We start from the raw sequence: 25,713 nt of genomic DNA on the forward strand, positions 1-25,713 counted from the left end.
AGGGGGCAGGCCCCCTCTCCCGCTCTCCCCCCCCCCCCCCGCGCTCATCCTCATCATCAACAAACAACACCATCTTCGCAACCCAGCATCTCCTACAACACGAAACAAACAGCAACAGTCATCTCCTCACCATCGACAAACAACGCCATCTTCGCAAACCCAGCATCTCCTACAACACGAAACAAACAGCAACCGTCATCTCCTCACCATCGACAAACAACGCCAACCATCTCCTGAACAAACAACGCGAGCCGATTTGCATAAACGGATCAAAACGAGTGTTTCCCCGGCAACCAACCCATGACGTCGAACATGGGGTTCCCAGCGAGGCTTACCAGGGGTGAGAGGTCGGAGGTGAAAAGTAGGCGGAGCCCGGCCTCGGGTGAGAGATCAAAGAGCTGCTCGCCCCGGGCCAATATAAGGGCGGAACTCGAACGAGTTCGGGGAATAGTCATCGCTCTCTGGAGACGGGCAGTCACGAGAGAGGAAGGCACATGGAACACGCATTCGGGGGGCGGGGGGGGAGGCAGACGGTGGCGGCAGTGTGGAGAAGCGGGCACTCAGCATATTCGTCGCTCTCTGGAGACGAGGACATTCCGGGAGAGAGGAGAAGAAGGGAGTGCCAGATGAGAGTTGGAGGTCGTCGGAGAACAGCCGGAGAGGAGCGCGCGCCAGAGGTCCTGCCAGCTGCGGTGGAGTCAAGCAAGCTGCGTCGTGGTCCAGGCAAACGGCCCCGAGACGGTGGAGCGATGCTGAGGTAGTGAACGGGACACTAAGAGCATCAACTCTAAAAGAGCAAAAGACCCGTTCACTCCTCAGAGCGCATCGCCGGCCAGGCCCGACCAGGCCGCAGTGGAGGCCAGACGACCGAGGAGAACCGAGCGAGCCGCTCGGCAAGCTGCTCAAGCCGCCTGGCCGCTAAGCGACTGGCGCGTAGCGACACAAGGGCCAAGCAAGAGACACCAGGGGTCACAGACCCAAAGACCTTCCAGCCGTCACAAGGGGCGGTCAGGTAACCTGCCCAGCCTCTTGTGAGCCTTCAGTCATCCAGGCTCCGAGTTGGAATAAAGGCTCACAAGCCCGTTTCTTTTCTAGGGTTTTGTATGAGTGTTCTGTGGCGCCTTGTCTTTATAAGTAGAATTGTTGGTTAAGTGCGTGCCTGAAAATAACAATTAGACATCGGCTGTAGGCTTTGCTTGTGTCATGTCCCCTTTCCCCCATTGATTGCTCATTTGTAATAATAAATTCCCCCATTGCTTGAATGTTAATCTGCTCGTTGCGTCATTTCCTCCCATTGACTTCCACGGCGCGTTCGGGAAATTAGCCGGCTATTAAAGCCAAATTAAAGTGGTCAATTGGTCCGACGGAACTTGGCGATTAAAACCGCTCGGCATCGCACACAGAACGAGCGCGCTTAGCGGCTCGTTTCCGTACGAGTTCCGTCGAGGTATAAATTCTCGGTACTTCTGTCTGCGTGGATAATTTGGTATATCGAGATTCGGCAATTAACGCTGTACCGCGTGGACAGAATATTGACAGTATATGGTGCGTTAAGGCACCCGTAGCAGGTTTCCGGAGTTGTCCAGAAGCTACGACTGAATTCCGGTTTTCGGCGGACGCACGACTGCGGTTGGGCCTTAAGCGGTCGTGCGTGGCTGTCCGAACCGGTGAATTCGTAACAATATATATATATATATATATATATATATATATATATATATATATATATATATATATATATATATATATATATATATATATATATATATTGTTGCAGTTGTGGAAATTCGCACCCCACCATTCAGGTCCCGTTGGTGAGATATCTCTGTAAGTACATGTGTAGTTAGCCCCAAACCCGTTGTTTAGAGGGAATAAATGTGATTCATTCGGGCTGCGACTCTATGAGATAGTCGTTTTTCTGTTCTATCTTTATTTTGAACCAACCACGTCTCAACCGCCATCACACAACAACCACCAACCACAACGCCGCTTCACAACAACAACGCCAACAGCCACGATCTTTACCTTCACAACTCGCTCCCGCAAACATCGCATCACCGCCATTCCAAACGGCACCATGGCCATAAACCACCACCATAAACCCTCCACCACCTTCACCTCTCTCCTTCTGCGGCCATTCCCGCACCACTTGTGAGCACCGAGCGTCAGGCTGTCCTGGGCTCGTACGGGACGCGCGCCGAGCCGCGAGTGCAAAATGCGGCCTTTCCGAGGAGAATTCGGATCAGGAATGCTACACGCCCACTTCTGATCCGTCCAATCAGCACGTGTGGCCCCGCCTCCAGGTGTGTCGGTGTAGAATCGAGATATGCAAATTCTAGGATCAGGGGAGACTCACGCCCCTTTTTCTCCGTCCAATGGGAAAGCGTGGCTCCACCCCCGAGCTCGTTCTGATCCAGAAATTTGCATATGGGTTCTCCTGCCGGCCTATAAAGCGCCGAGCGCGGGGCGAATCTGGGGCAGTCAGTTTGAGTAGTCAGTTTTGGAGAGCAGAGGGTGGCAGCGGCAGAGTGTGGCAGCGGCAGAGTCGGTTTGGGTCGAGTCGGTCTCGGCAGAGTCGGTTTGGGCAGAGTCGGCATCAGAAGAGCGGAGAGTGTTTTGGGCAGAGTCGGGTTGGAGCGCGGAGTGGAGTCGGGAGGTGAGGGCGTACAGGTGGTTTGCTGCAGTCGGCTGAGGAGAATTGGGGAAGAGACAGAAGAGCTCGGGTCCGAGGCAAGGAAGACGGCGGTCGGCGACGAGGTCGCGGTGGAATCGCTCGTTACGGGACCCAAGCAAGCCAGCTATCCTCTTTCCCCAGAGCATCAACAATTCCCCCCCCCCCCTTTTTCCCCCGTGCTGAGAGAGTGCGAAAAGGGAGCCCCGTTCCCACCCCACTCCAAGCAGTGCCAACGAAACCCGCGAAGGAGCACGAAGTCGGGGCACCGCCGCGCCGCCACATTTGCGACTCATCACAAAGACACGGGTAGGATCCACCCGGTCTCGCGGACCTGACCGCTCTTTCAGGTCCCGCGCAAATATTGGCCCACAGGCCCCGTCTGCCCCCTTGTCTTTGAGGGTGGCCTTTTCTTTTGCTTTTGAGGAAATGTGTTGTTGGCGCCATCTGTAAAGTAAAACTGTGTAAGTGTTGCCGTGTGGACGCGTAGTCGGTTGTAGATCTGCAATGTTGTGTTTCTTTTGTTGCAATTGCTTTATGTGCATTCTGTTTAATTGTATATGTGTGCTTTCCGTGTGCCGCGGAATAAATGTGCATCATGTTGAACTGTTTTCCCGTTTCGCTTCGTCTTTTCTTTAATTGAATCTCCATCTTGCTTCACGGAAAGGGTTGGTAGTGGGCTTAATACGCCCGATAATTAATCGGAACCGTCGAGGCCGACCATAACACCGCTCGGTTATCCCGATAGTACGGAACGGATCGCTTAAGCGGCCCGTGTCCGGGGTCAACCTGCGGCGAGGTGCGATCGCCCGGTCTACCCTCCGCGTGGGTACTTAGGTAGGTCGAGTTTGGCGAACAACCCTATCCCACGCGGGTGGCCGATTGGCACGATCGTGGTGAGGCCGAAAAGCCCACCCGTGACTAGCTCCCGGCGTTAGTCCGAGAGGGTCACGACAGAATTGTCCGTCCGGTGGGCGACGTGCCGCGATTCGAGTTACGTGGCAGTGAGCATGAATTCGCAATAATATATATATATATATATATATATATATATATATATATATATACATATATACATATATATATACATATATACATATATACACATATATACATATACATACATATACATATATATACATATACATACATATACATATACATATACATATACATATATGTCATTGACCTCTCCCACACTCCTCTTGCCGAAGAAGCTGCATAAAGCAACCCAAGAAGGCCGACACAAGGTTAGCGCTTTTGCTGTTTTAAACCCTTCCCAGAGTTCCTCAACTATAAAGACGTTCACACATAGTACACACATGAGAATCCCAATGCTACACACCCCCTCAGCTACCGGATAAGTTTCATCGCTTGTTGGCAAATCATCAGCGATAGCGCAGACAGCAGTGCACACTTAAAAACAAAGGTCAAGCAATACCACTTGATACCACAGACAAGGTGCGAGTGAGGCTGATTGGAGTATTGTTGACCTGATGCTGCCCTGGACATGTGGAACAACACATGGGTGATGAACCTATTTGGTGGAGTGCGCAACATGGGAGAGCAGCATAGATGTTGTGGTGTGACAGTAAAATTATGCCGTGTCAAAAAACCTAAATGCAAAAATAACAGAACTTAAATAGAAAAGCATTTCGTGCTTTGGCAATGGCGTTATGTTGAAAAAGCGTAAATAGAAGGAGCGTAAATGGAGGAATACCTGATATTTCATTTTGTTCATGTGTGCTGTTTGCTTTCGTGCCAACAATGCAGATTTTGGGGCCATATACGTACATAAAACGTGTGTACTAAAGGAACAGTTGATCATAAGCTGCAGTTGGTACAGGGTTGGGAAGTTATTATGAGTGTTTGAATCCCTAAATTTTGAAATTTTACAATTCTATTTTTAAAAGTGTTCACAACCATCCTGGACCAGGACCATGTTGTAGAATGTCGGCTGAGGCCTTCACTTTTTTTTCTTCCACCTTCGCTGTTAAAATTTATTTGATCCACAACCGCTTGAGTGATTGACTCAAAACTTTCAAAATAGGAGAACCAACCCATTGAGAATATTTTAACAAAGTTACCTGATGATTGGATGAAAAATGCGGTCGACATTCCAAAAAGCCTGTTTTCTGGAGGCATCCGTTGCAGGGTGTTTCACACATCAGGAATAAATGGCTTCAACCACATTTCACTCAGCCTTGGCCAAATACATTTTAAAGAATTTATTCAACTCAATGCCAATTCTGTGATTTGGGGGGTATGGGTGCTTTGGGAAATCCTAAAGAGTTCAGGAGTGCCTTTAAGACCACCATCCTTAACATTGCTGGTGGATGTTTTGGAACTCACCGAAGGGTGAAGAAGAACTTTGTTTCTCAAGGGACACTGCATACCATTGACCAGAGTCACACAGCCAGCTTAATGGCAGAGCTGAGCTGTTCAGGGAGTTGAGGTGTAAAACGACGTGCGCTGAGAAAGGACAAGGAGGACTATGTGCAAGGAATGTGAGGGGGCAGAGAATCACCTGTGGTCAAGTGATTATCTTCCTGCTTACAGGGGAATTTTGTGCATTGCATTCTTCCAAGACCATCCCTCAGTGCACTGCAGTTAGAGCGGAGGGTGGTGGGCTCTTGACAGAGGAGTCCGAAGTGAAGGCCCGCTGGGCCGGTTACTTTGAGAGACTGTACCAGGCTAACCCACCAGTTGTCGAGTTGGATGTTCGGGTTGTTACTATCCCAATTGCTGACCCACCGATCAACTGTGATCCACCTTCGTTTGTGGAAACACAGGCTGCGGTGAACTGGTTGAAACGGGATAAAGCTCGGGGAATCTGTGAAATCCACACTGAACTTCTCAAGGCTGGTGGAAATGCTGTACTCGTGGCGTTGCATGTAGTTCTGCACTTTGCCAGGAACACAGGCATCATCCCAACGAACTGTAAGAGGGGTCTTGTTGTCCCACTCTGGAAAGGGAAGGGTGATCACCAAGACTGCAATAACTACCGAGGGGTGGCGCTGCTCTCAGTGCCGGGCAATGTCATTGCTCAGATAATTCTTGATAGGGTTCGCCACCATCTGCTTGAACACCAGCGCCCAGAGCAGTCAGGCTTTACACCAAAGAGATCAACAATTGACCGTATCCTTGCTCTTGGGGTCCTCACCAAACGCAGACGAGAGTTTCGGCAGGGGTTCCTTGCAGCCTATGTTGAGCTCTGTAAAGCGTTTGATTTGGGGAATTGGGATGCCCTTTGGAGGATTATTGGTCTTCGTGGGGTGTCACCAAAACTGATCAATCTGATGTTTGAACTATACTCTGGTACTGAGAGTGCTGTGAGATGTGGTGATACCATCTCGGACTTATTTCCAGTTGTGACTGGAGTTCGTCAGGGATGTGTACTGGCCTCCACACTTTTCAGCACTTGTATGGACTGGATTATGGGGAAGATGTCAAAGAGATCAAGCTGCGGTGCCTCGTTTGGAAATGTCAATATCTCGACCTTGATTTTGCAGACAATGCAGTCATCTTTGCGGCAACTCTGGATATCCTTTTGGGGGCCCTCTTGGCTCTGAATGAGGAGTCGGAGCCAGAGCTGCTGGGATTACGGGTTTCCTGGGTCAAAACTAAGATCCAGGCTTTCAATGACATCTTGGATGCTGCTATCTTGTCTGTACCCGTTTGTAATGAGGATGTTGAGGTCATGGAGAGATTCAGTTACCTTGGCAGTGACATTCATGTCTTCGCTGGCTGTGAGCCAGAGGTCAATTGATGTCTTGGTCGGACCTGGGCAATCATGGATTCACTGGATCATGGGGTGTGGCGCTGTCAGTACCTGTGCAGGACTAAAGTCTGAGTCTTCAGGTCCTTGGTACTTCCAGTCTTGCTCTACGGATGTGAGACTGGGACTCTGACCAGGAATCTGAGACGGAGACTTAATTCCTTTGGTACCAGGTCTCTTCGAAGAATCCATTGCTGTTGCTGGTTGGACTATGTGTCCAACGAGCAGTTGCTGAGAGACTCAAATGAAATTTGTTCCCTGCATAGTCCGTGAGAGTCAGTTGTGGCTGTACGGACATGTCGCTTGTTTTCCTGACGCTGATCCTGCTCACCAGATTCTCTCAGTGAGGGAGCCTCATGAGTGGAGGAGGCCAATGGGCCGACCATGTGCCTCGTGGATGCAGCATGTCGATCGGCATCTCAAGGAGATGGGGATGTGCCAGGCACCTGCTTGGTGAATGGCCAGACGGAGGCCCCTGGAGTACCGGCAGAAAGTGGATGCAGCGACGCACTGCTCCGGCGCATGCTCCCATACCTGACCCGATATTTGGATCTATTAAATATATTTGAATCAAAACCGACCAAAGCGAGAGAAGAGGGGAAGAAAGCGTTATAAAAAATTTTTCAACAGGACACAGGAGGGTGGGAAGAGTTTGGATGTATGTAAGAAATTGGGTTGGAAGGAGATATGGGTAAAGGGAGAAAGAGGAAGAGGTATGAGAGAAGACAAGGCAAAATTTTGGTCATTTCAAGCAATGGATTAATTATATTTCATCACTTTTGTGAACATCCTGTGTTGTGGTGATTTGTCCATCCATCATGAAGTATAATGGTATATCTTAATATGTCTTTACCAAACATTTGGTTCGAATCAAATGTCTTTCATCGGTTAAATGACATTTTATCATTAAAAAAAAAAAAGTTTCCTGATTACAACGGCTCAAAAGTAAAACATTATAGTGATAAAGGACAGTAAACACACCTTCTTTACCAAGCAGGAAGGAGTGGAAGCAGGCATGGTTAAGGCTGAGGTAAAGCCACCCATGGCGTGGTACACGGCCCTTCCAGTAAGAGCAAGAAACAAATGTAACTAGGTGCTCAGCCTGGGGCATGGCAAATAGGTGGCAGAATCGCATGGTTGCTTCCCGGAACTGTTCTCCCGAACTTCCCTCTCCTTTCATCCCATGCTGTTCTTCTGCAATGATTCCCTAACACAAAACAAGGCATTTCAACAACACCGAAAAGAAAAGGAAATAAAACATCATGCATCAATTTTTCAGATACTCTTTCTGCCACGAAATTGGCCATATCATGTAGTCGCTTCAGGGTATCACAATGAACAGGCATGAAAAAACAACCCCGTAAATAAAACAAACACAGACAGACGGACACACACAAGAAAATGAAACAATGAAACAAACAAACACGCCCCATCAGGCAAACAAACAAACAAGAACGGCACTCGGTACAGCACATACCTCTGCCAGGATGAACAGTTCACGTTTTGTTTCGCACTGATAAGTCAGATCTGCTGACCAGAACCAAAATCCAATTGGCTTGTTCTTGTCATCTAACCAACTCATTCCCCAAGTTTTGTCATAATCCATTCACAACTTTTTGAGACCGTGCCATATATCGTTTTTGGCCCCATTTCTCAATGGTGAAGAATCGGTTTTAAAATTCCCATGCCGGGATCCAGATCTTCAACAAAATCTAATCATTTCGTCCTTGTTACACCACCAACCTGTTCACCAAATGTCATCCAAATCCGTCCACAACGTTTTGAGATATCCTGTTCAGACAGACACAGAGGTGAAAACATAACCTCCGTCCACCTTTGGTGGCAGAGGTAACTAGAACGGCATTCGGTAGAGCGCATACCTCCGACAGGCTGAACAGTTGACGTTTTGGATTCCACTGATAGGCCAGTTCTGGATTCAGACCTGAACCAAAATCGAATAAGCTTGTTCTCACCACCGAACCAACCCACCCACCAACTTTTGTTCAAACTCGTCCACAACTATTTGAAACATCAGGCTACATATCGTTTTGGCCCCATCTTACAATTGTGAAGAATCACTTTTGAAGTTTAAAAAAAAAAAAAATCGCATCTGGATCTGGAACAAACAAGGCCGCACACACACACAAGCACAATTAAACAAGCACACAGGCACACAGGATCTCCATCTCACAGAGGCCATGATCATCATTTTTACCATTTTACTTCCCCCTTTCATGGTATTTGTTTAACACGTGACTTTCGAAATGTATGGAGGAATGCTAAACGAGGCCTTTTGCACAAGCGCTGTGAGTGTTTTCAGTGACTCGGTTCTGCTCACCGGGCACTTTTAACCGCTGCTCGCATGAAATCTGTGTTTCAAATAGTCTTTTGAACATAATATTCAGCATTTCGACAAAATTGTGGCAATTTCAATATGGTTAACAAACCACGATCGTTCTGTTCCTAAACACAAAACGGATCACGGAAATATCCATGGATGGAGGTGTGTTGGGTTCCTACCACTTCCTGGTAGTACAAATGAGCGGTGGCAGTGGACATCTCACACACACACACACACACACACACACACACACACACACACACACACACACACACACACACACACACACACACACACACACACACACACACACACACACACACACACACACACACACACACCCTAACCCTCTCCTTTCAAGCATGATTAATCGTAAGTTTCCAATTGCAGACTCCATTAAATAAATACACACACCAAGCTTGCCATGTTCACATGAGGTAATCCCATAAGGTTCAAAGTCCACTCACTGGCAGGGATGATCGAGGACACACTCACAAGTAAATGGACACAGGTCTTATTAGCCAAATATGCTATATCATAGAAAAAATAGCTCCAATATAAAATAAAACAAGTGAAATCCTTCAATACAGCACGTGTAGTGAAGCAAATGAGTACACTAATGTTAAAATATGCAATTTATGCTTTTTCAGTTGAAAAACAATTTAAAAGCATACTTAATATATGAAATGTAAAAATCTTGTTATTATTGTGATAAGCACCTTTATATATACTAGTACGTGCCCGTAAAAAAAAAAAAATAATAATAATAATAATAATAAATAAATATTACAACCACGAGCAACAAACAACAACCACACAGGCCGTTTCTTCGCTCTCGCGTGCCCGTACGTGCGTGGCGCGTAAGTTCGCATATCACAGTTACGATGATTCGCAATTTAGGTTTTAATGGCCAATTATTCAATTAGCGCCAACGTATTTTGCCTTTTCGCAATGTCATCGCAGGGAAAAACAAAAAGAGAAGAGAAGAGAGGAAAAAATTACTTCCTGGTTCGGAGCATACCAGCACTCTGATGTTACCGAAATTTATGCACCGTCTCGTATGAAAACGATTATAACTTGCCTTATGAAAACGATCATAACCTGCGGCATTGTGTTTATCTATAAATGCGCATAAGAAATCGAGAAATTATTAGAATACACGAAGTAATCACTCTCCGGAAGTCCATACGTTGTAACCCGTAATGGGGAACGCAGCTGAGCTTCCCTTCCGCCACGCCCACGCAACAACGTGTCTTGTCATTGGTTTGGTAAATAAATGGCCATAACTTGGGAAGCACTTGTCCGATTAATATTAATTAATAGCACATCCTCAGGGCCCCAGCAATATACCTGGCAAGTTTCAATTAGATCGGACCAGCGGTTGTCGAGAAACAGCGGTCACACACACACACACACACACACACACACACACACACACACACACACACACACACACACACACACACACACACACACACACACACACACACACACACACACACACACACACACACACACACACACACACTGCTGGAATTATAGATAGATAATAGAAGGAATGAAATTGTTCGATACAGCGTGGCAGGGGGCCGCAAAAGAATGATGGCATAAGAAGAACTTAGCTTTCAGCGTTCGGCAATCGGCGCGAAATGCGATGGTGGGCGGAAATGACGTCTTTCAGCGCGAAATACGATGGTGGGCGGAAACGACGTCTTTCGGCGCGAAATGCAATGGTGGGCGGAAATGACGTCTTTCGGTCGTTCGTACATGAGAGGGGCGAGTTTCTTGCTTTTTTTCCGTCAAGCAATAAATTCAATGGTTTTCACATATACAACACGTTAGTTTCACAAATTTCCATTGAAATACTCGGGTATTTCCATCAATTGTCGTCATTTCAGTCTAGGTTACGCACTGCATCTACCGGACGGCCGTCATTGGCTGTCACAGGCACGTGGGGGAGGGGGGGGGACATCGGGACACCAGAGACGTGGTAGACACCGGGGACATTTCAAACTCGGTGCAATTGTATACAGCGCATGCGCTGAAATAAAAACATAAGCCTATCAAAATAAACAGTATTATAAATGGTGGCAGTAGAATGCCTGGTGTTGGCTTAATGGTTAGGGTGGTGGGCTTGGTATGCGAGGATCCTAAGTTGAAATCCCCCTCAGCTGTTGAATTAATACCAGGTGGGGTTGACTCTGCTTGTCACCCTTCTGAGGTTGGCAAAATGAGTGCCAGCATGCTGGCATTCTGTGTCGGAGTGACAACCCGTCCAGGATTGTTCTCAATAACGAAGGAGACTGCTTAGGAAGCAACAACGCTCTGCACAGAGTATGATCTCAATGGATGGATGGATGGATAGCAGTAGTCCACAGAACCCCCTATTTGAGATGCTGGATGCAAATTGGTGAGTGCTTGAAATGGATTCTGTCATTTTATTAAAAACAATAATTTTGAGGCAAATATAATCACATGATGCCAGTGAATGGAATTTCCCCAAGGATCCAAGTGATTGGTAGCAAAGACTGATCCTACCAGATGATCTAGATGTCTTCAACACTTTTGAAATGTTTCGGAGAATCAAAAGATTTGTTTCAAGATTTTTTCTTCTTCTGGATTTCATGGTTTATATACCTAATGCTCAACATTTCTGTGACTATCAACTGGATCAGCAAACTTCTGAGCACAGCATATTAATATACAAGTGATAATGTCCTTCAACATTCTGAAAGCAAATTATTTCAGCATTAGTGTGTATTTAAATAAAATAAAATAAAACAAAAAATAGCCAAAAAGATATGAAGGTCAAAAGGTACCTTTATTTTTCCAGTGATAAATTCAGTTTGATCTTCACTGCTCTCAAAGATGCTGAGTGTATGGAGAAGATTCTGCTCGAGCCATGTCCAGTGAACAGCAATTTCCTCCCTGGTCCCACCTGAAGCAGTAAAGCGGCATTAAAATGCAGTCAACTTGGGCACTCGGTCGAGCACATACCTCCGCCACGTAATGCCTGAACCACGAGAACATATCGGGTCCATTACATTTTTGAAATATCACGCTATACAGTACGATATCGTTTTTGGCCCGATTCTCTCAATGGCAAAGAATCACTTTTAAAATTAAATAATTCTCGTATTCAGAGCCAGATTTGGATCTTCACCAAAATCGAATCAATTCGTTTTTGTCACACACCCAACATGTCCAACAAGTTTCATCCGAATACATCCACAACTTTTGAGATATCGTGCTATATATAGTTTTTGGCCCTAATCTCTCAATGGTGAAGAATCACTTTAAAAATTCTAGGAGTCGGATCCAGATCCGGATCTTCACCAAAATATAATCAGTTCGTCCTTGTCACACACTGAACCTGTCCACAAAATTTCATCCGGATCCATCCGGAGAGCGACCAGACCAATCGTTTGTGTTACCACCCACCATGATCTCACCACTATCAGGGCTCGGAACCTCAGAGTGCTGCAATACCGATGTTCAAACGCTTGAGCTTAGATGATAACAGAGACAGGTGATCATCCTCTCTTAGGGATAGGACATTCCAGGCACCCACCCGAAGGAACCGCCTCAGGTTAACCCAAGGAGACTGTCATCTGGTGAGAGACACCTCAGCACCACACCGACACACACGACCGCAATCTGACCCGGGAAGGTTACCCCGTGTTTTTACTATCAAAGAGTGGGGGTCCCGAAGGCTTTGCCCCAATCCCGTCATCCGGCGAGCTGCCCTGCGAAGGGCAGCCACACAGGAGGTACTCCCACGGAGTAGGTTTTCAATTTTCAACATGTTCTCTATGCTGTCCTTTCAATATCTTTAAGACACCTGACAATTACTGTGTCAATCTGCAGTGCTTGTCCTACACTCTGGCATAGAGAAGTCAATCATCTTTTGCATAGCACCAATCATGGATCGCAACTGCCGTCTGCTGTACGTCAGCTTCAGGGACCGTTTACTCCCCCGATCCATTGGCTGCAGTCTGCCCCAGGGTTGTTGGGTGGGAAGAACTGATGAAACACAAAGTTCTTCAGGTCTAGCTGCAGGTTTGACAGAGCATTGTCAAATAAGAGAACATCCTGTGTTTGTCAGCTCAAAACAAAGTACCAGCCATCGAAGCCTTATTGTTTGGGTTACAAATCAAAGGGAAAAATATTTTCTTCATATTCTTGAATGGCGTTGGGTTTTCAAATTTGCCGATTAGGAGGATTTTCTCCCTCTCACCAAGCATATTCGCACACAACACAAGTTACTCTCTCCTTCAACATCTTCCCACAACAACAGACTGCACCTTCAACGTGAAAACGTATGATCTATAAACTCTAAAGGTGCACAGAAAAACATGCCCACTTCATAAATGCGGAACACATTCTTTGCCTGGTTGTCCTTTTACAGTGTAGGAAGTCGGTTTTTCCACTCCAAAACAAAACAACTTTAGTGTCTACGTCACCGACCTCACCCAATACAGTGCCAAACACAACATGATGTCTCCTGAAGAAGTTCAAAATTCCAGTAAACACCAAAGTCAATTTTGCCACAATCACTGGCCTACTTCAACGCCTTTTCATTTGATAATGGCCCAGTTACATTAAGCCACACGGCCATTGCATTGCAAGACCACATTGAGCACAAGTCATCATGTCCTCGTTACAAGTTTTGGGTAGTTTCCGTTTTCTCTTGCCTGGTCCATCGTATTCATAATCGGCAAAAAACCGTCAGCCTTTCATGTCAGAAATATCTGCACTTGACTTTTGCCGAGACTGTTCTTCGGCAATTTGCCAAGCACCATTTCACCTTATCATATTCATCCACGACTTTCATTCTGACTCAGAGTAAGAATGAAAGTTATGGAAGTCACTTCCACATTGTGGAAATCTTGTAAAGAATCCTCCTCCTCCTCTTCCTGTCTAATTTTTAAATTTCAGAGTTTTATATTCTTGTTTATTTAAAAAAAAAAAAAAGTTCTCAATCAAAATACCTGCTTTATGGTCATACGCAAGCTTTAATGTCTGCTCTTGCCCTTTTGACCTTGGGTAATGCAGTGCTCCAAAAGCTTCACCGTTTGCTCTTCTTCTCTACCTCAAGCAATTATCATGTCCCCAAACTCCCCACCCCCTCTAAAAAAGGAAACATAAGCCCATGTCACTCCCCTTTCCAAGACCACCACAAGAAAAAGTACAGAACGTGAGAAACTGGAACAACAAATGGACAAAACTTTGCATTGCAAAGATAGCAGCCTTCAGTAACAGGCACACGTTTTGCCTTTAATTTAAAAAAAAAACATGTCAGAAGAAATTAACAATAATCAATGGCAAAGAAGGAAGTCACCGTGAAACCGATGAAACCATAGAAGGAACCGTCGACCACAACGTGCCATGGGAGACCATAGGTGCACAAATTTGACCCCTTAGCGTACATACAAATAGTAGGGCACCATGTGTCCAGGGGAAAAACACCAAATTCCTGCTATTATCTACAAGAGGAACAGTGGCATGGCCACAAACATACACAGATATGATGCAACCTGATGGTATCGACCAGGGGTTCCCAAACCCCAAACTTGAGAAAGAAAAAAAACTCTCAAAATCCCAGTTTTGGAAGTGGGGGGGGGGGGTTCACGTCGAAAAAGTTTTCTCTGACAATTTTTATCGTGGTACCAAGTATGTGCTGGTACCATTTGGGTCGACTGTGATTTCAAATTTTGGGCCGTGGACAAAAAAAAAGTGGGAACCACTGGACGATAGACGCATGTTTATGAGAAAGAAGAAATTAAACATTTCACTTGTGGGCTGCATCTCATGAATAAACTAAACATGTACAACCGGGCTGATAATGCATTTCAGGGCCTTCCAGCCTTATATAAATTTTCAGTTGAAAGTGAATCCAATTGCAGAAGAAAAATAAATAAATAAAAAAACAGTCACCCGCAGGGTGACCCGTATCTTGCCAAAAGGTGACCACGTGTGACTTCTTTAAGGTCACACTGAGGTGAACAGAGCTGTTATCCACCAGGAGCGACTCCTTGAGAAATATCTGCCTACGAGAGATTCCGATGAGAATCGTTCCACAGAGTAACCATGAAAAATATGCGTTTGCCTCATAACGTCACCAAATGACGTCATAATGTCTCAAGATTGACATATCTAGAAAGCACTCATCGAGGTGTTCAATTTGAGGTACTACACGATATGGTTCCTAAAACTTGAAAATTTGACCTTGGGGTCAAATATGTTTGACCTTAGGCGCTAACCATGAAGGTCAAGGCCAATCGCCACCAAAAATTAATCAGCTGAGCGCCAGACCATGAACTATATTCCCATGAAGTTTGAAGACGATCCGATCAAAATTACTCAAAAAATAAGGGTTTCGTCGACTCCCCTGATTTGCGACAAAGTGACCTTGAACTTGACCTTCAAAATTTTGTGCAATGAAAGGGACCTCTATAGGCCTCTGATATGCGAAGTTACAAAAATTTCCAATGATAACTGTGCTCTGCAGAATTTTTTATACGTGATTACAGACAAACAAAAAATAAAAAAAATAAAAAAAAACATACAAGCTGACTAACATATCTTGCAAAAACTTCGTTTTGGCAAGATAAAAAAAATAGTTCATGTCATTGACGTTTCAAATCATGACAAGGACTTCTTGATCATCCCTTGTAAATCAAATGATCCACAGGCACAATGAGAACGCTTCGATGTGAAATTAAAGGAACCGCTTTCAACATTTTTTCTTTATTCATAATCAACTGCTTTATCTTACTCGCATGCTGCGAGGGTAAGTGAAATGGACAAGATAATTTCTGTCATTTCGCAACATTGTCCTCATGTACTGCAAATTCAACACACATCTACCAATTTCACAGGCTCGCTCACTCGGGTCAGCAAAGAAGGCATTTTTTAGTACAGCCGAGATTTATCTCCCCTGGAAATGTCTGTTCCATTAGACTGTCCTTCAAATTCAATAACCCAATTAGATTCCTCAGAAATGAAAAAACAGAAGGTGAAAATAAAATGATACAACATCAAAACTCAAACGTGTTCGCAGCAGCATGGGTTCAATTTTTCAACCTTTGAACACAATGAGATGTTGTCCTGCCTTTGAGGGCCATACACAGTAGGTTTTCCACAGAACCGTTGCAAAAGACCAAAAAAAAAATAACGTGAAAAAAAAGTGAACTTCAATTAACTGTGCAAACCTGTGGCAATGGCCCAGTAGCTCTGCATCCATGCCTCATGCACTATCCTGTAGGGGCTTGACCTTGCTCCAGAGTCCAACACAGCATCCAAAGTTCCCACAAGAAGACCTGTTACAAGGATTTTTAAAAATAATAAAATATGCAAATTACTAAACTACTCTCCACATGTACAACTCTCAAATACCACTTGCACTTTTTGATTGCACCTTGGTACCTGCATCTCTGTGAAAATCTATTGCAGTTTGAGAGCTACTAGTTCGTGTAAGCCTGAGACTCCTTGTGCAAGTTTTGAAAAAGACTTCTTCTTTTTTTTTTTTAACAACACAACTCACAAGAGAATAAATAAATAAATAAATAAATAAATAAATAAATACAAGGCAGACTATATTTTCTTGGTGCACTGAACAAGACAACAGCTTAAAGCCCTAAATAAAGTGCTTTGTGACCAGAAGACAAACACTTGCGCCAAGGCCTGGCTGGAGCAATAAAATGGGACCCGGACCTGACACTACTCATCAAGTTTGGTAAAGTTCTGCAATTAAAACTTTGGACAGAAATGTCTCTCCCACGCCCCCAGAAAGGAAACATTCCCAATCATCCTTTTTGGTTTCCCCAGCGAGCAGGAATGCCTTTTTACACAGAGGTTTATGATAATTTCAGTTACCGATTTGATTGTTACAATTACCTTCACAACAGTCAATTATACAGCCCCATCCAAACTGCACCAAGAGGAAGGTGCACCCCTCCATGCTACGCTTATGCCTTTCAGATGGTTCAGATGGTTCAGTCAGAAAAACTGGTGTTATGCCCATTTTGCTAATTCTTTGCAAAAGCGCTACGAGGCAATCCTTCGCAAAAGCGCAATATAGGAAAACATTTTCACGAAAAATGACTCGAGGGATCATGGGAGTAATTTATTATAGTTCGTGATTTCATTCAATAGATGCATGTTTAGTTCTATGGATCTGTATGTCTGTAAATAGTGATGGTCAGGGTCGATCGTGAAGAAAGCCCCCCTCCCCCCCACTCCCCACCCCGACTGGGCTTCACTCCCATGTGGATATGACATCACGTGGCTCAAAGCAGCCTAACTCAGAGACAACCTGGGACAAGATACAGCACAAACATCAGTGGAGACAATCTAGCCAAGGGGTCTTGCTATGGAAGGACAGTTGGTGGACGCACTTGTTTGTTACCTCCACCACCAAAGGTGGACGGAGGTTATGTTTTCACCCCTCTCTGTCTGTTTGTTTGTGTGCAGGATATCTCAAAAAGTTGTGGACAAATACAGATGTAATTTTGTGAAGGTTGGGTGTGTGACAAGAACGAATTGATTAGATTTTGGTGAAGATCCGAAATCGGATCTGACTACTGGAATGATTTAATTCTTTGTGATTCTTCACCATTGGGAGATAGGGTCAAAAACGATGCATAGCAGGATATCTCAAAAATGTAATGGGCCCGATATGTTCTCATGGATCAGGCATTGCGTGGCGGAGGTATGCGCTCCACCGAGTGCCCTTCTAGTTTTGGCTGTGTGCTCGAGTGGAACAAAGTTTTGGGTATGGTGATGACTAGGGAGGTACACCACATTATAGTAACTCGTGCATGCCCGTAGGTGCGTGCCCGTACATGCAAAAAAAAAAATACTTTCAAACCGCGTGCCAGAAACAAACACACAGACCGTTCCTTCGCTCTCACGTGCCCGTATGTGCGTGCGTGGCCGTACGTGCTAAAAAAAAAACTTTCAATAAAAAATAATAATAACGTGACGACAATTGTGACGTCATAGCACCGTGTTCTGTCATTGGTTTGGTAAATAAATGGCCATAACTTGGGAAACACTTGGGGAACAGCTGAAATGGATGAAGAACGATATCAAACCTTGAAAAGGCACATACTCAGGCCCCCAGCGTCAATTGTGACGTCATATCAAATGAAGAAGAATTGTGACGTCAATATGATGTCATCGCACCGTGTCATTTCATTGGTTGGTAAATAAATAGCCATAACTTGGGAACCACTTGTCCGATTAATATCAAACCTTGAAAAGGCACATCCTCAGGTCCCCAGCAATATACCTGGCAAGTTTCAATTAGATCGGACCATTGGTTGTCGAGAAACAGCGGTCGCGGTCACGCACACGCACACGCACACGCACACGCACACGCACACGCACACGCACACGCACACGCACACGCGCACACACACACACACACACACACACACACACGCGCGCACACACACACACACACACACACACACACACACACACACACACACACACACACACACACACACACACACACACACACACACACACACACACACACACACACACTGCTGGAACAATAGATTTTTTTTTTTTTTTGTATACCTTGGTCGAGGCTCGTATGAGAGCTAACACACAACTCACAGCAAGGAGGCATGAGACAAGAGGGGCGGGAGTGGAAGGGACAAAACAGTGGGGAACAGACACATTAGGTGAACTGTGGAAGGGAGAGGGATGGGGATGGGACGGGGAACATGGCGAAGAGAAGATGGACATTTCAGGGACTTTCAGGAAGGAAAGCAGGAGAAATGAAGGAAGTGGGCTTGGGTGGATTATCGGGGGTAGAAAAGATCGAGGATTTGGATGGGGGAAGATAAGAGGTGGTGGTGAACAGCTGTTTTGAAAGCCTGGAGGGAAGAATGGGAAAGAATAGAGTGAGGAAGTTTATTCCAAAGGCGGGAAAAAGAGGAATGAAAGAGTGAAGATGAGCAGTGATTCGTGATTTTGGTAGTTTTACCAGAAGGGGGTTGTTGGCGGACCTTGAGCGCCCTGTGGAAATGTGGTGGGGACAAATCGCAGAGAGAGCAGGGGGGGCAAGGCTGGAGAGGAGTCGGTAGAAGACAGAAAGACCACCGACCAACCTGCGGTGATTGAGTGAGAGGCCCAAAGACTCAGCTTCATTGCGGGAGATGCCGATGATCTTAAATGCCCTGGTTTCGACAGCGTGAAGTCGAGAAAGGTGGGAGGCAGGAGCACCAGCCCAGAGGGGAGAGCAGTACTCCATCAGGCTACGGACAAAAGCTTTGTAAGTGGTCAGGAGCTCAAGAGGGCCGAGGAAGGACTTTGCATGACGGAGGATTCCCAGTCGGCGACTGGCTTTTGAGGCAAGGTTGGAAATGTGACTTTCCCAGGAAAGGTCATGGCAGATAGTGAGACCTAGAAGCTTGAAAGAAAAGACTTCTTCCAGAGGATTGTTGAGAAAGTGGATGGGGGGGTTTTGTAAACGGTCCTTTCGAAGAGACATAGTGAGAGTGTGAGATTTGTCTGGATTGAAAGACATGTTCCACGTGTTGGACCAGTTTGTGATTTTATCCAGATCTGCAGTGAGCGAAGAAGCTGCTGCTTGCCGGTCTGAGGGATGACAGATGGTACGGCAGAGGGTGGAGTCGTCGGCAAAGAGAAAAAGAGGATTTTCCAGAGAGTCCGAGAGATCATTGATGAAAACCAGAAAAAGAACAGGGCCCAGAACGCTACCTTGCGGAACTCCAGCCTGTAAAGGAAGAGGGGATGAAAGAACTCCATTGAGGGCCACACGTTGACTGCGACAGGAGAGGAAGTCTGCGAGCCATGAGTGGAGATGGCCTTGAATACCATGGGAAGAGAGTTTGGTGAGTAGGGCAGGGTGCCAGACTGTGTCAAAAGCACGTGATATGTCCAGGGATACGGCTCGGATTTCCTGTCTGGCATTGAGGACCTCCATCCATTGTTGGGAGAGCACAAGCAGCATATCCAGGGTAGAGTGACCTTGTCTGAAACCAAATTGATGATTGGAAATCAAGCCATTGGAGAAGAGGAAGGATTTCATGTCTGAAGCGATGATGGATTCCATCACCTTGCTGATGATTGGGAGAAGGCTGATTGGTCTGTAGTTATAGGGATCTGTTTTTGCACCTTTTTTATGCAGGGCAGTGATGTTAGCAGATTTCCAAGATTTTGAGATGAGATTTCCAAGATCCTGGATAGATGAGAATAGGTGAAAGTCTTAGAGAAGGTAATTAGAATAGGCACATTGTCTCTGGAGTTTATTTATTTTGAGCTCAATCCTTCATCTAGTGTGAATAAATGGTTTACATTTTAATTATTGCTCCATCCGGCTCACTCCCGTTCGTCACACGGCTTGCACGCACAATTCTGATTAGTTTGGCATTACAATACAAATGCAGTAATTACTGAATTAAACAAATGATTGTTTCCTTGGAATATTTTTTTTTTTTTAGAAAAAAAAAGCTCTGTTTCTGCTTCGCAAGTACAAAGTCCTTCCAGCGTGCAACGTGATGCCCCATCAATTAGGCTTCCTAACATTCTAAGTCACGTGGCTTCATGCTGGACGTCGGGAAACCAGGACCACGTGTCTGTGTGTGAGTGTGTGAGTGTGTGAGTGTGTGAGTGTGTGAGTGTGTGAGTGTGTGAGTGTGCGTGTGCGTGCGTCTGCGTGCGTCTGCGTGCGTCTGCGTGCGTGTGCGTGTGTGTGCGCTTCTGCGTGCGTGTGTGTGTGTGCGCGTGTGTGTTTTTCCTCCACTTCGAGCCATAGATCATGTTGAAAAATAAATAAATTCTGTAATCTACTGCTGGAACGGATCACTGGGACCAACTGAATGCTCACGAACCATTCACACAAATGAGTAAACCGTCAACGAAGCACGCAAAAGAATTTTCCAGCAAATTACCACTGCCATCTCCATATGGTGTCCTGGTGTGGTGTCATGTCGTGGTGTCATGTCGTGGTGTCATGTCGTGGTGTCATGTCGTGGTGTCATGTCGTGGTGTCATGTCGTGGTGTCATGTCGTGGTGTCATGTCGTGGTGTCATGTCGTGGTGTCATGTCGTGGTGTCATGTCGTGGTGTCATGTCGTGGTGTCATGTCGTGGTGTCATGTCGTGGTGTCATGTCGTGGTGTCATGTCGTGGTGTCATGTCGTGGTGTCATGTCGTGGTGTCATGTCGTGGTGTCATGTCGTGGTGTCATGTCGTGGTGTCATGTCGTGGTGTCATGTCGTGGTGTCATGTCGTGGTGTCATGTCGTGGTGTCATGTCGTGGTGTCATGTCGTGGTGTCATGTCGTGGTGTCATGTCGTGGTGTCATGTCGTGGTGTCATGTCGTGGTGTCATGTCGTGGTGTCATGTCGTGGTGTCATGTCGTGGTGTCATGTCGTGGTGTCATGTCGTGGTGTCATGTCGTGGTGTCATGTCGTGGTGTCATGTCGTGGTGTCATGTCGTGGTGTCATGTCGTGGTGTCATGTCGTGGTGTCATGTCGTGGTGTCGTGTCGTGGTGTCGTGTCGTGGTGTCGTGTCGTGGTGTCGTGTCGTGGTGTCGTGGCGTGGTGTCGTGTCGTGGTGTCGTGTCGTGGTGTCGTGTCGTGGTGTCGTGTCGTGGTGTCGTGTCGTGGTGTCGTGTCGTGGTGTCGTGTCGTGTCGTGGTGTCGTGTCGTGGTGTCGTGTCGTGTCGTGGTGTCGTGTCGTGGTGTCGTGTCGTGTCGTGGTGTCGTGTCGTGGTGTCGTGTCGTGGTGTCGTGTCGTGGTGTCGTGTCGTGGTGTCGTGGTCGTGTCGTGGTGTCGTGGTCGTGTCGTGGTGTCGTGGTCGTGGTGTCGTGGTCCTGGTGTCGTGGTCCTGGTGTCGTGGTCCTGGTGTCGTGGTCCTGGTGTCGTGGTCCTGGTGTCGTGTCCTGGTGTCGTGTCCTGGTGTCGTGTCCTGGTGTCGTGGTCCTGGTGTCGTGGTCCTGGTGTCGTGTCCTGGTGTCGTGTCCTGGTGTCGTGTCGTGGTGTCGTGTCGTGGTGTCGTGTCGTGTCGTGGTGTCGTGTCGTGTCGTGGTGTCGTGTCGTGTCGTGGTGTCGTGTCGTGTCGTGGTGTCGTGTCGTGGTGTCGTGTCGTGTCGTGGTGTCGTGTCGTGTCGTGGTGTCGTGTCGTGGTGTCGTGTCGTGGTGTCGTGTCGTGTCGTGGTGTCGTGTCGTGGTGTCGTGTCGTGTCGTGGTGTCGTGTCGTGGTGTCGTGTCGTGTCGTGGTGTCGTGTCGTGGTGTCGTGTCGTGGTGTCGTGTCGTGGTGTCGTGTCGTGGTGTCGTGTCGTGGTGTCGTGTCGTGTCGTGGTGTCGTGTCGTGTCGTGGTGTCGTGTCGTGGTGTCGTGTCCTGGTGTCGTGTCCTGGTGTCGTGTCCTGGTGTCGTGTCCTGGTGTCGTGTCCTGGTGTCGTGTCCTGGTGTCGTGTCCTGGTGTCGTGTCCTGGTGTCGTGTCCTGGTGTCGTGTCCTGGTGTCGTGTCCTGGTGTCGTGTCCTGGTGTCGTGTCCTGGTGTCGTGTCCTGGTGTCGTGTCCTGGTGTCGTGTCCTGGTGTCGTGTCCTGGTGTCGTGTCCTGGTGTCGTGTCCTGGTGTCGTGTCCTGGTGTCGTGTCCTGGTGTCGTGTCCTGGTGTCGTGTCCTGGTGTCGTGTCCTGGTGTCGTGTCCTGGTGTCGTGTCCTGGTGTCGTGTCCTGGTGTCGTGTCCTGGTGTCGTGTCCTGGTGTCGTGTCCTGGTGTCGTGTCCTGGTGTCGTGTCCTGGTGTCGTGTCCTGGTGTGGTGTCCTGGTGTGGTGTCCTGGTGTGGTGTCCTGGTGTGGTGTCCTGGTGTGGTGTCCTGGTGTGGTGTCCTGGTGTCGTGTCCTGGTGTCGTGTCCTGGTGTCGTGTCCTGGTGTGGTGTCCTGGTGTGGTGTCCTGGTGTGGTGTCCTGGTGTCGTGTCCTGGTGTGGTGTCCTGGTGTGGTGTCCTGGTGTGGTGTGGTGTCCATTCACAATTCCTTTGAAAACACTCACCTGCCAGCCCTTTGCCTTCACCGTAGCCTCTCCGTCGTTGCAGTCGAAAGAATTCGTTGGTGTCCTCCGTTACCCACAAGGCAGTTCCAGGAGCAACTTCTTCTGGCTTGATCCACATACTGAGGCATTCACAGTTACGCAAAAGAGAGCCGGTTTGTCGTGTATTTCTTCTTTTTTTCTTTTCCTTGAGAGGCCACTCAAAAAGAAAATAAATATATCGGCAAACAACACTCCACAGTTAAATCCTGAATTTCACTTTGCCATATCCTCACTATAACATCTTAAACCTTCCTTTATTCCAAATCTCCCGCCTCCTTGAGAGAAAAAAAGAACAACGATCGACGCCGTGAAAACAAAACGCGTCCGCTGGAGAGACGAAACCAAGGAACTTCCGGTCCACAGAGATTTTTTTTTTATGTTTCCTTGGTAAAATTAGCTGGTAAAAGAAATAAAATATGTTAAATATCCTCGCTAATTTAAAAACGCTTCATTTTTCGAAAACCCTTTTATAACTCGAGATCCGCAATGCCTCTGCTAACTACACCTAATGGAATATGAGCCAGTGAATAAAAAAGAAGAAGAAGAACCAAATCATTTTGAAACGCATTGATGTTGAACAACTACCATAAACGCATAAAACTACCACATGTTGAAGAATGATTTCCGAAACACTATTGAATAAGTCGCTTTGACTGAGATAAGTAAGACTGAGATATTGAATAAGTAAGAGGAAAAAAAAAAAAGAGTAAATACTGGTTCGACTGCTGAACGGAATTTTCGTCTCACTGCGAACTGATGGATGAATGCGGCTCTTGATTGGTCACTCACGTGGTTTCACACGGCTCTTTTGAATATTGGAGTATTTTTCGTGTCTTCAATACGGATAAGATTTATTTTGACTATAATAAGAAAAATTAATTCGTTTTGGATTTGTGGGACGAATTGTAACATCGTGATTAACCTCCCCCCCCCCTCTCCCAAGTCCCAACATTAATGAAAACAAAGGACCACTTTGGTCCTCAGGTTGAGCTTGGATGCGGGAGGATGCCATTTGGCTCATGAAGCCTGCGGCCTTCGCTACATGGACACGGCCCCATTAATTCAATCTCACAGATTATCAATTTAGGATGACGAATAAACAAACACGTCGTACATTGTCATTCATTGACCTTTTGACGAGACCCTTTCAAGAGACTTGTTGACGGTTGAGGTATTCAATCATCCATCCCTACCCGGGGTAGTTATCCAACTCAAATTTAAATCTATCCCCCGTTTCTACCACCACGACCTTTCCAGAGACAATTCTGTGCATTTACTCGTGTGAGTGCAAGACCCTTGCCTCACGAACATCCTCACGAACATCCTGTCACTCTCCATTTTGTTGAAGAACTTTTTCTGCACAGTGGTGTTCTACCCAGATCATGTCGCCCATCCAAAATCAGCGGTCGGGCAAGCAGGCTCTACCCAGATAAGGTCGCCCATCCAAACTCAGCGGTCGGGCAAGCAGGCTCTACCCAGATAAGGTCGCCCATCCAAACTCAGCGGTCGGGCAAGCAGGCTTTACCCAGATCAGGTCACCCATCCAAACTCAGCAGTCGGGCAAGCAGGCTTTACCCAGATCAGGTCGCCCATCCAAACTCAGCAGTCAGGCAAAGCAGGCTCTACCCAGATCAGGTCGCCCATCCAAACTCAGCAGTCCGGCAAGTAGGAAACTAGTTCTGGATGTCACTGGAAATCCAACGACTTTGAAAGATCTGCAAGGCTCTACATCTGAGATGAGGGTCAATTTTCATCAGTAAACAATATCCCATTCCCTTCACAAAGATGGCCTCTTTTGACAAGGTGGCAAGAAAGAAGCCATTACTGAAAAAGACACATCTAAAAGCTCGTTTGGAGTTTGCAAAATAAAAGCATCTTAATGATACTGCAGGCACATGAAAAAAGGTTTTGTAGACAGACAAGATAAAAAATTGAACTTTTTGGTATGAATTCAATGCGTTACATCTTGCGCAAGCCTAATACTGCACATCACCTTGTTAACACCATCTTTCCTGTCAAGCATGGTGGTGGCAGCATCATGTTTATGGGGCTGCTTTTCATCAGCAGGGACTGGCAAGCTTGTCAGGATAGAAGGGTACAGGATAATCCTTGAGGAAAACCTGCTCGAGTCAGCCATGAATGTGAAACTGGGTAAGAGATTGACATTTCAGCAGGCCAATGATCTGAAACACAAAGCTCAAGCCACACTGGAGTGGCTGAAAAAGAAGAAATTAAATGTTCTTGAGTGGCCCATTCAAAGTCCTGACTTGAACCCAATTGAACATTGATGGTGAGACTTGAAGATTTCAGTTCATCGACGATCCCCATCAAATTGGCGGAACTAGAGCATGTGAAGAATGGGCAAAGATTTCACCATCTCACTGTGCAAAGCTCGTAGAAAGAAACCTCCCCAAAATGACTCGTAACAGTCATTGCTGCAAAAGGTGCTTCCACCAGGTACTGACCTAAGGGGCTGAGTACTTTTGGAACCAGTGAATTTTGATTTGTACGTTTTTTTTTCAGGTATTCCTGACATGTAACCTCCTTTAACTATGTGTTTAGTTTGATCTCTTCAGTAATAAATAAAAAAGTTCATGTGAAAAAATTGTTTCGACATAATTTAAATAAATGTGGCATTATTGGTAGGGGGTGAATACTTTTGTCGGCCCCTTTATATTGAGGGCTGATACCACTGATATCATCATGCCGTTTACAATCCAAGAGAAAATGCTCAACACATTTCAGGGAAGCGATAATCTGCGCAGACACCTATTATACGACAACAAATAGGATGCAGGTGAAGGTTGAGACTGCAATGTCCAAACAGCAGATGGTTC

General features: G+C 46.4%; 1 protein-coding gene across 1 annotated transcript in view; it reads right to left on the reverse strand.

The window, feature by feature from the left end:
* Positions 1-23,247, reverse strand: part of LOC147014111 (TBC1 domain family member 9-like) — a 98,619-nt gene extending 75,372 nt beyond the window's left edge. Inside the window, exons 1-4 of the mRNA XM_085851796.1 lie at positions 22,838-23,247; positions 16,005-16,112; positions 11,610-11,728; positions 7,431-7,656 (exon numbers count right to left, since the gene is read on the reverse strand). Of these exons, the coding sequence (XP_085707922.1) occupies positions 7,431-7,656; positions 11,610-11,728; positions 16,005-16,112; positions 22,838-22,955 (571 nt within the window). The 5' untranslated portion in view covers positions 22,956-23,247. The remainder of the gene's footprint in view (positions 1-7,430; positions 7,657-11,609; positions 11,729-16,004; positions 16,113-22,837) is intronic.
* Positions 23,248-25,713: the final 2,466 nt, after the last annotated feature.

This window comes from Eptatretus burgeri, chromosome 13 (genome assembly GCF_056783735.1).
Source record: "Eptatretus burgeri isolate ZD-2024b chromosome 13, Ebu_testis_v1, whole genome shotgun sequence".
Taxonomy (NCBI): domain Eukaryota; kingdom Metazoa; phylum Chordata; class Myxini; order Myxiniformes; family Myxinidae; genus Eptatretus; species Eptatretus burgeri.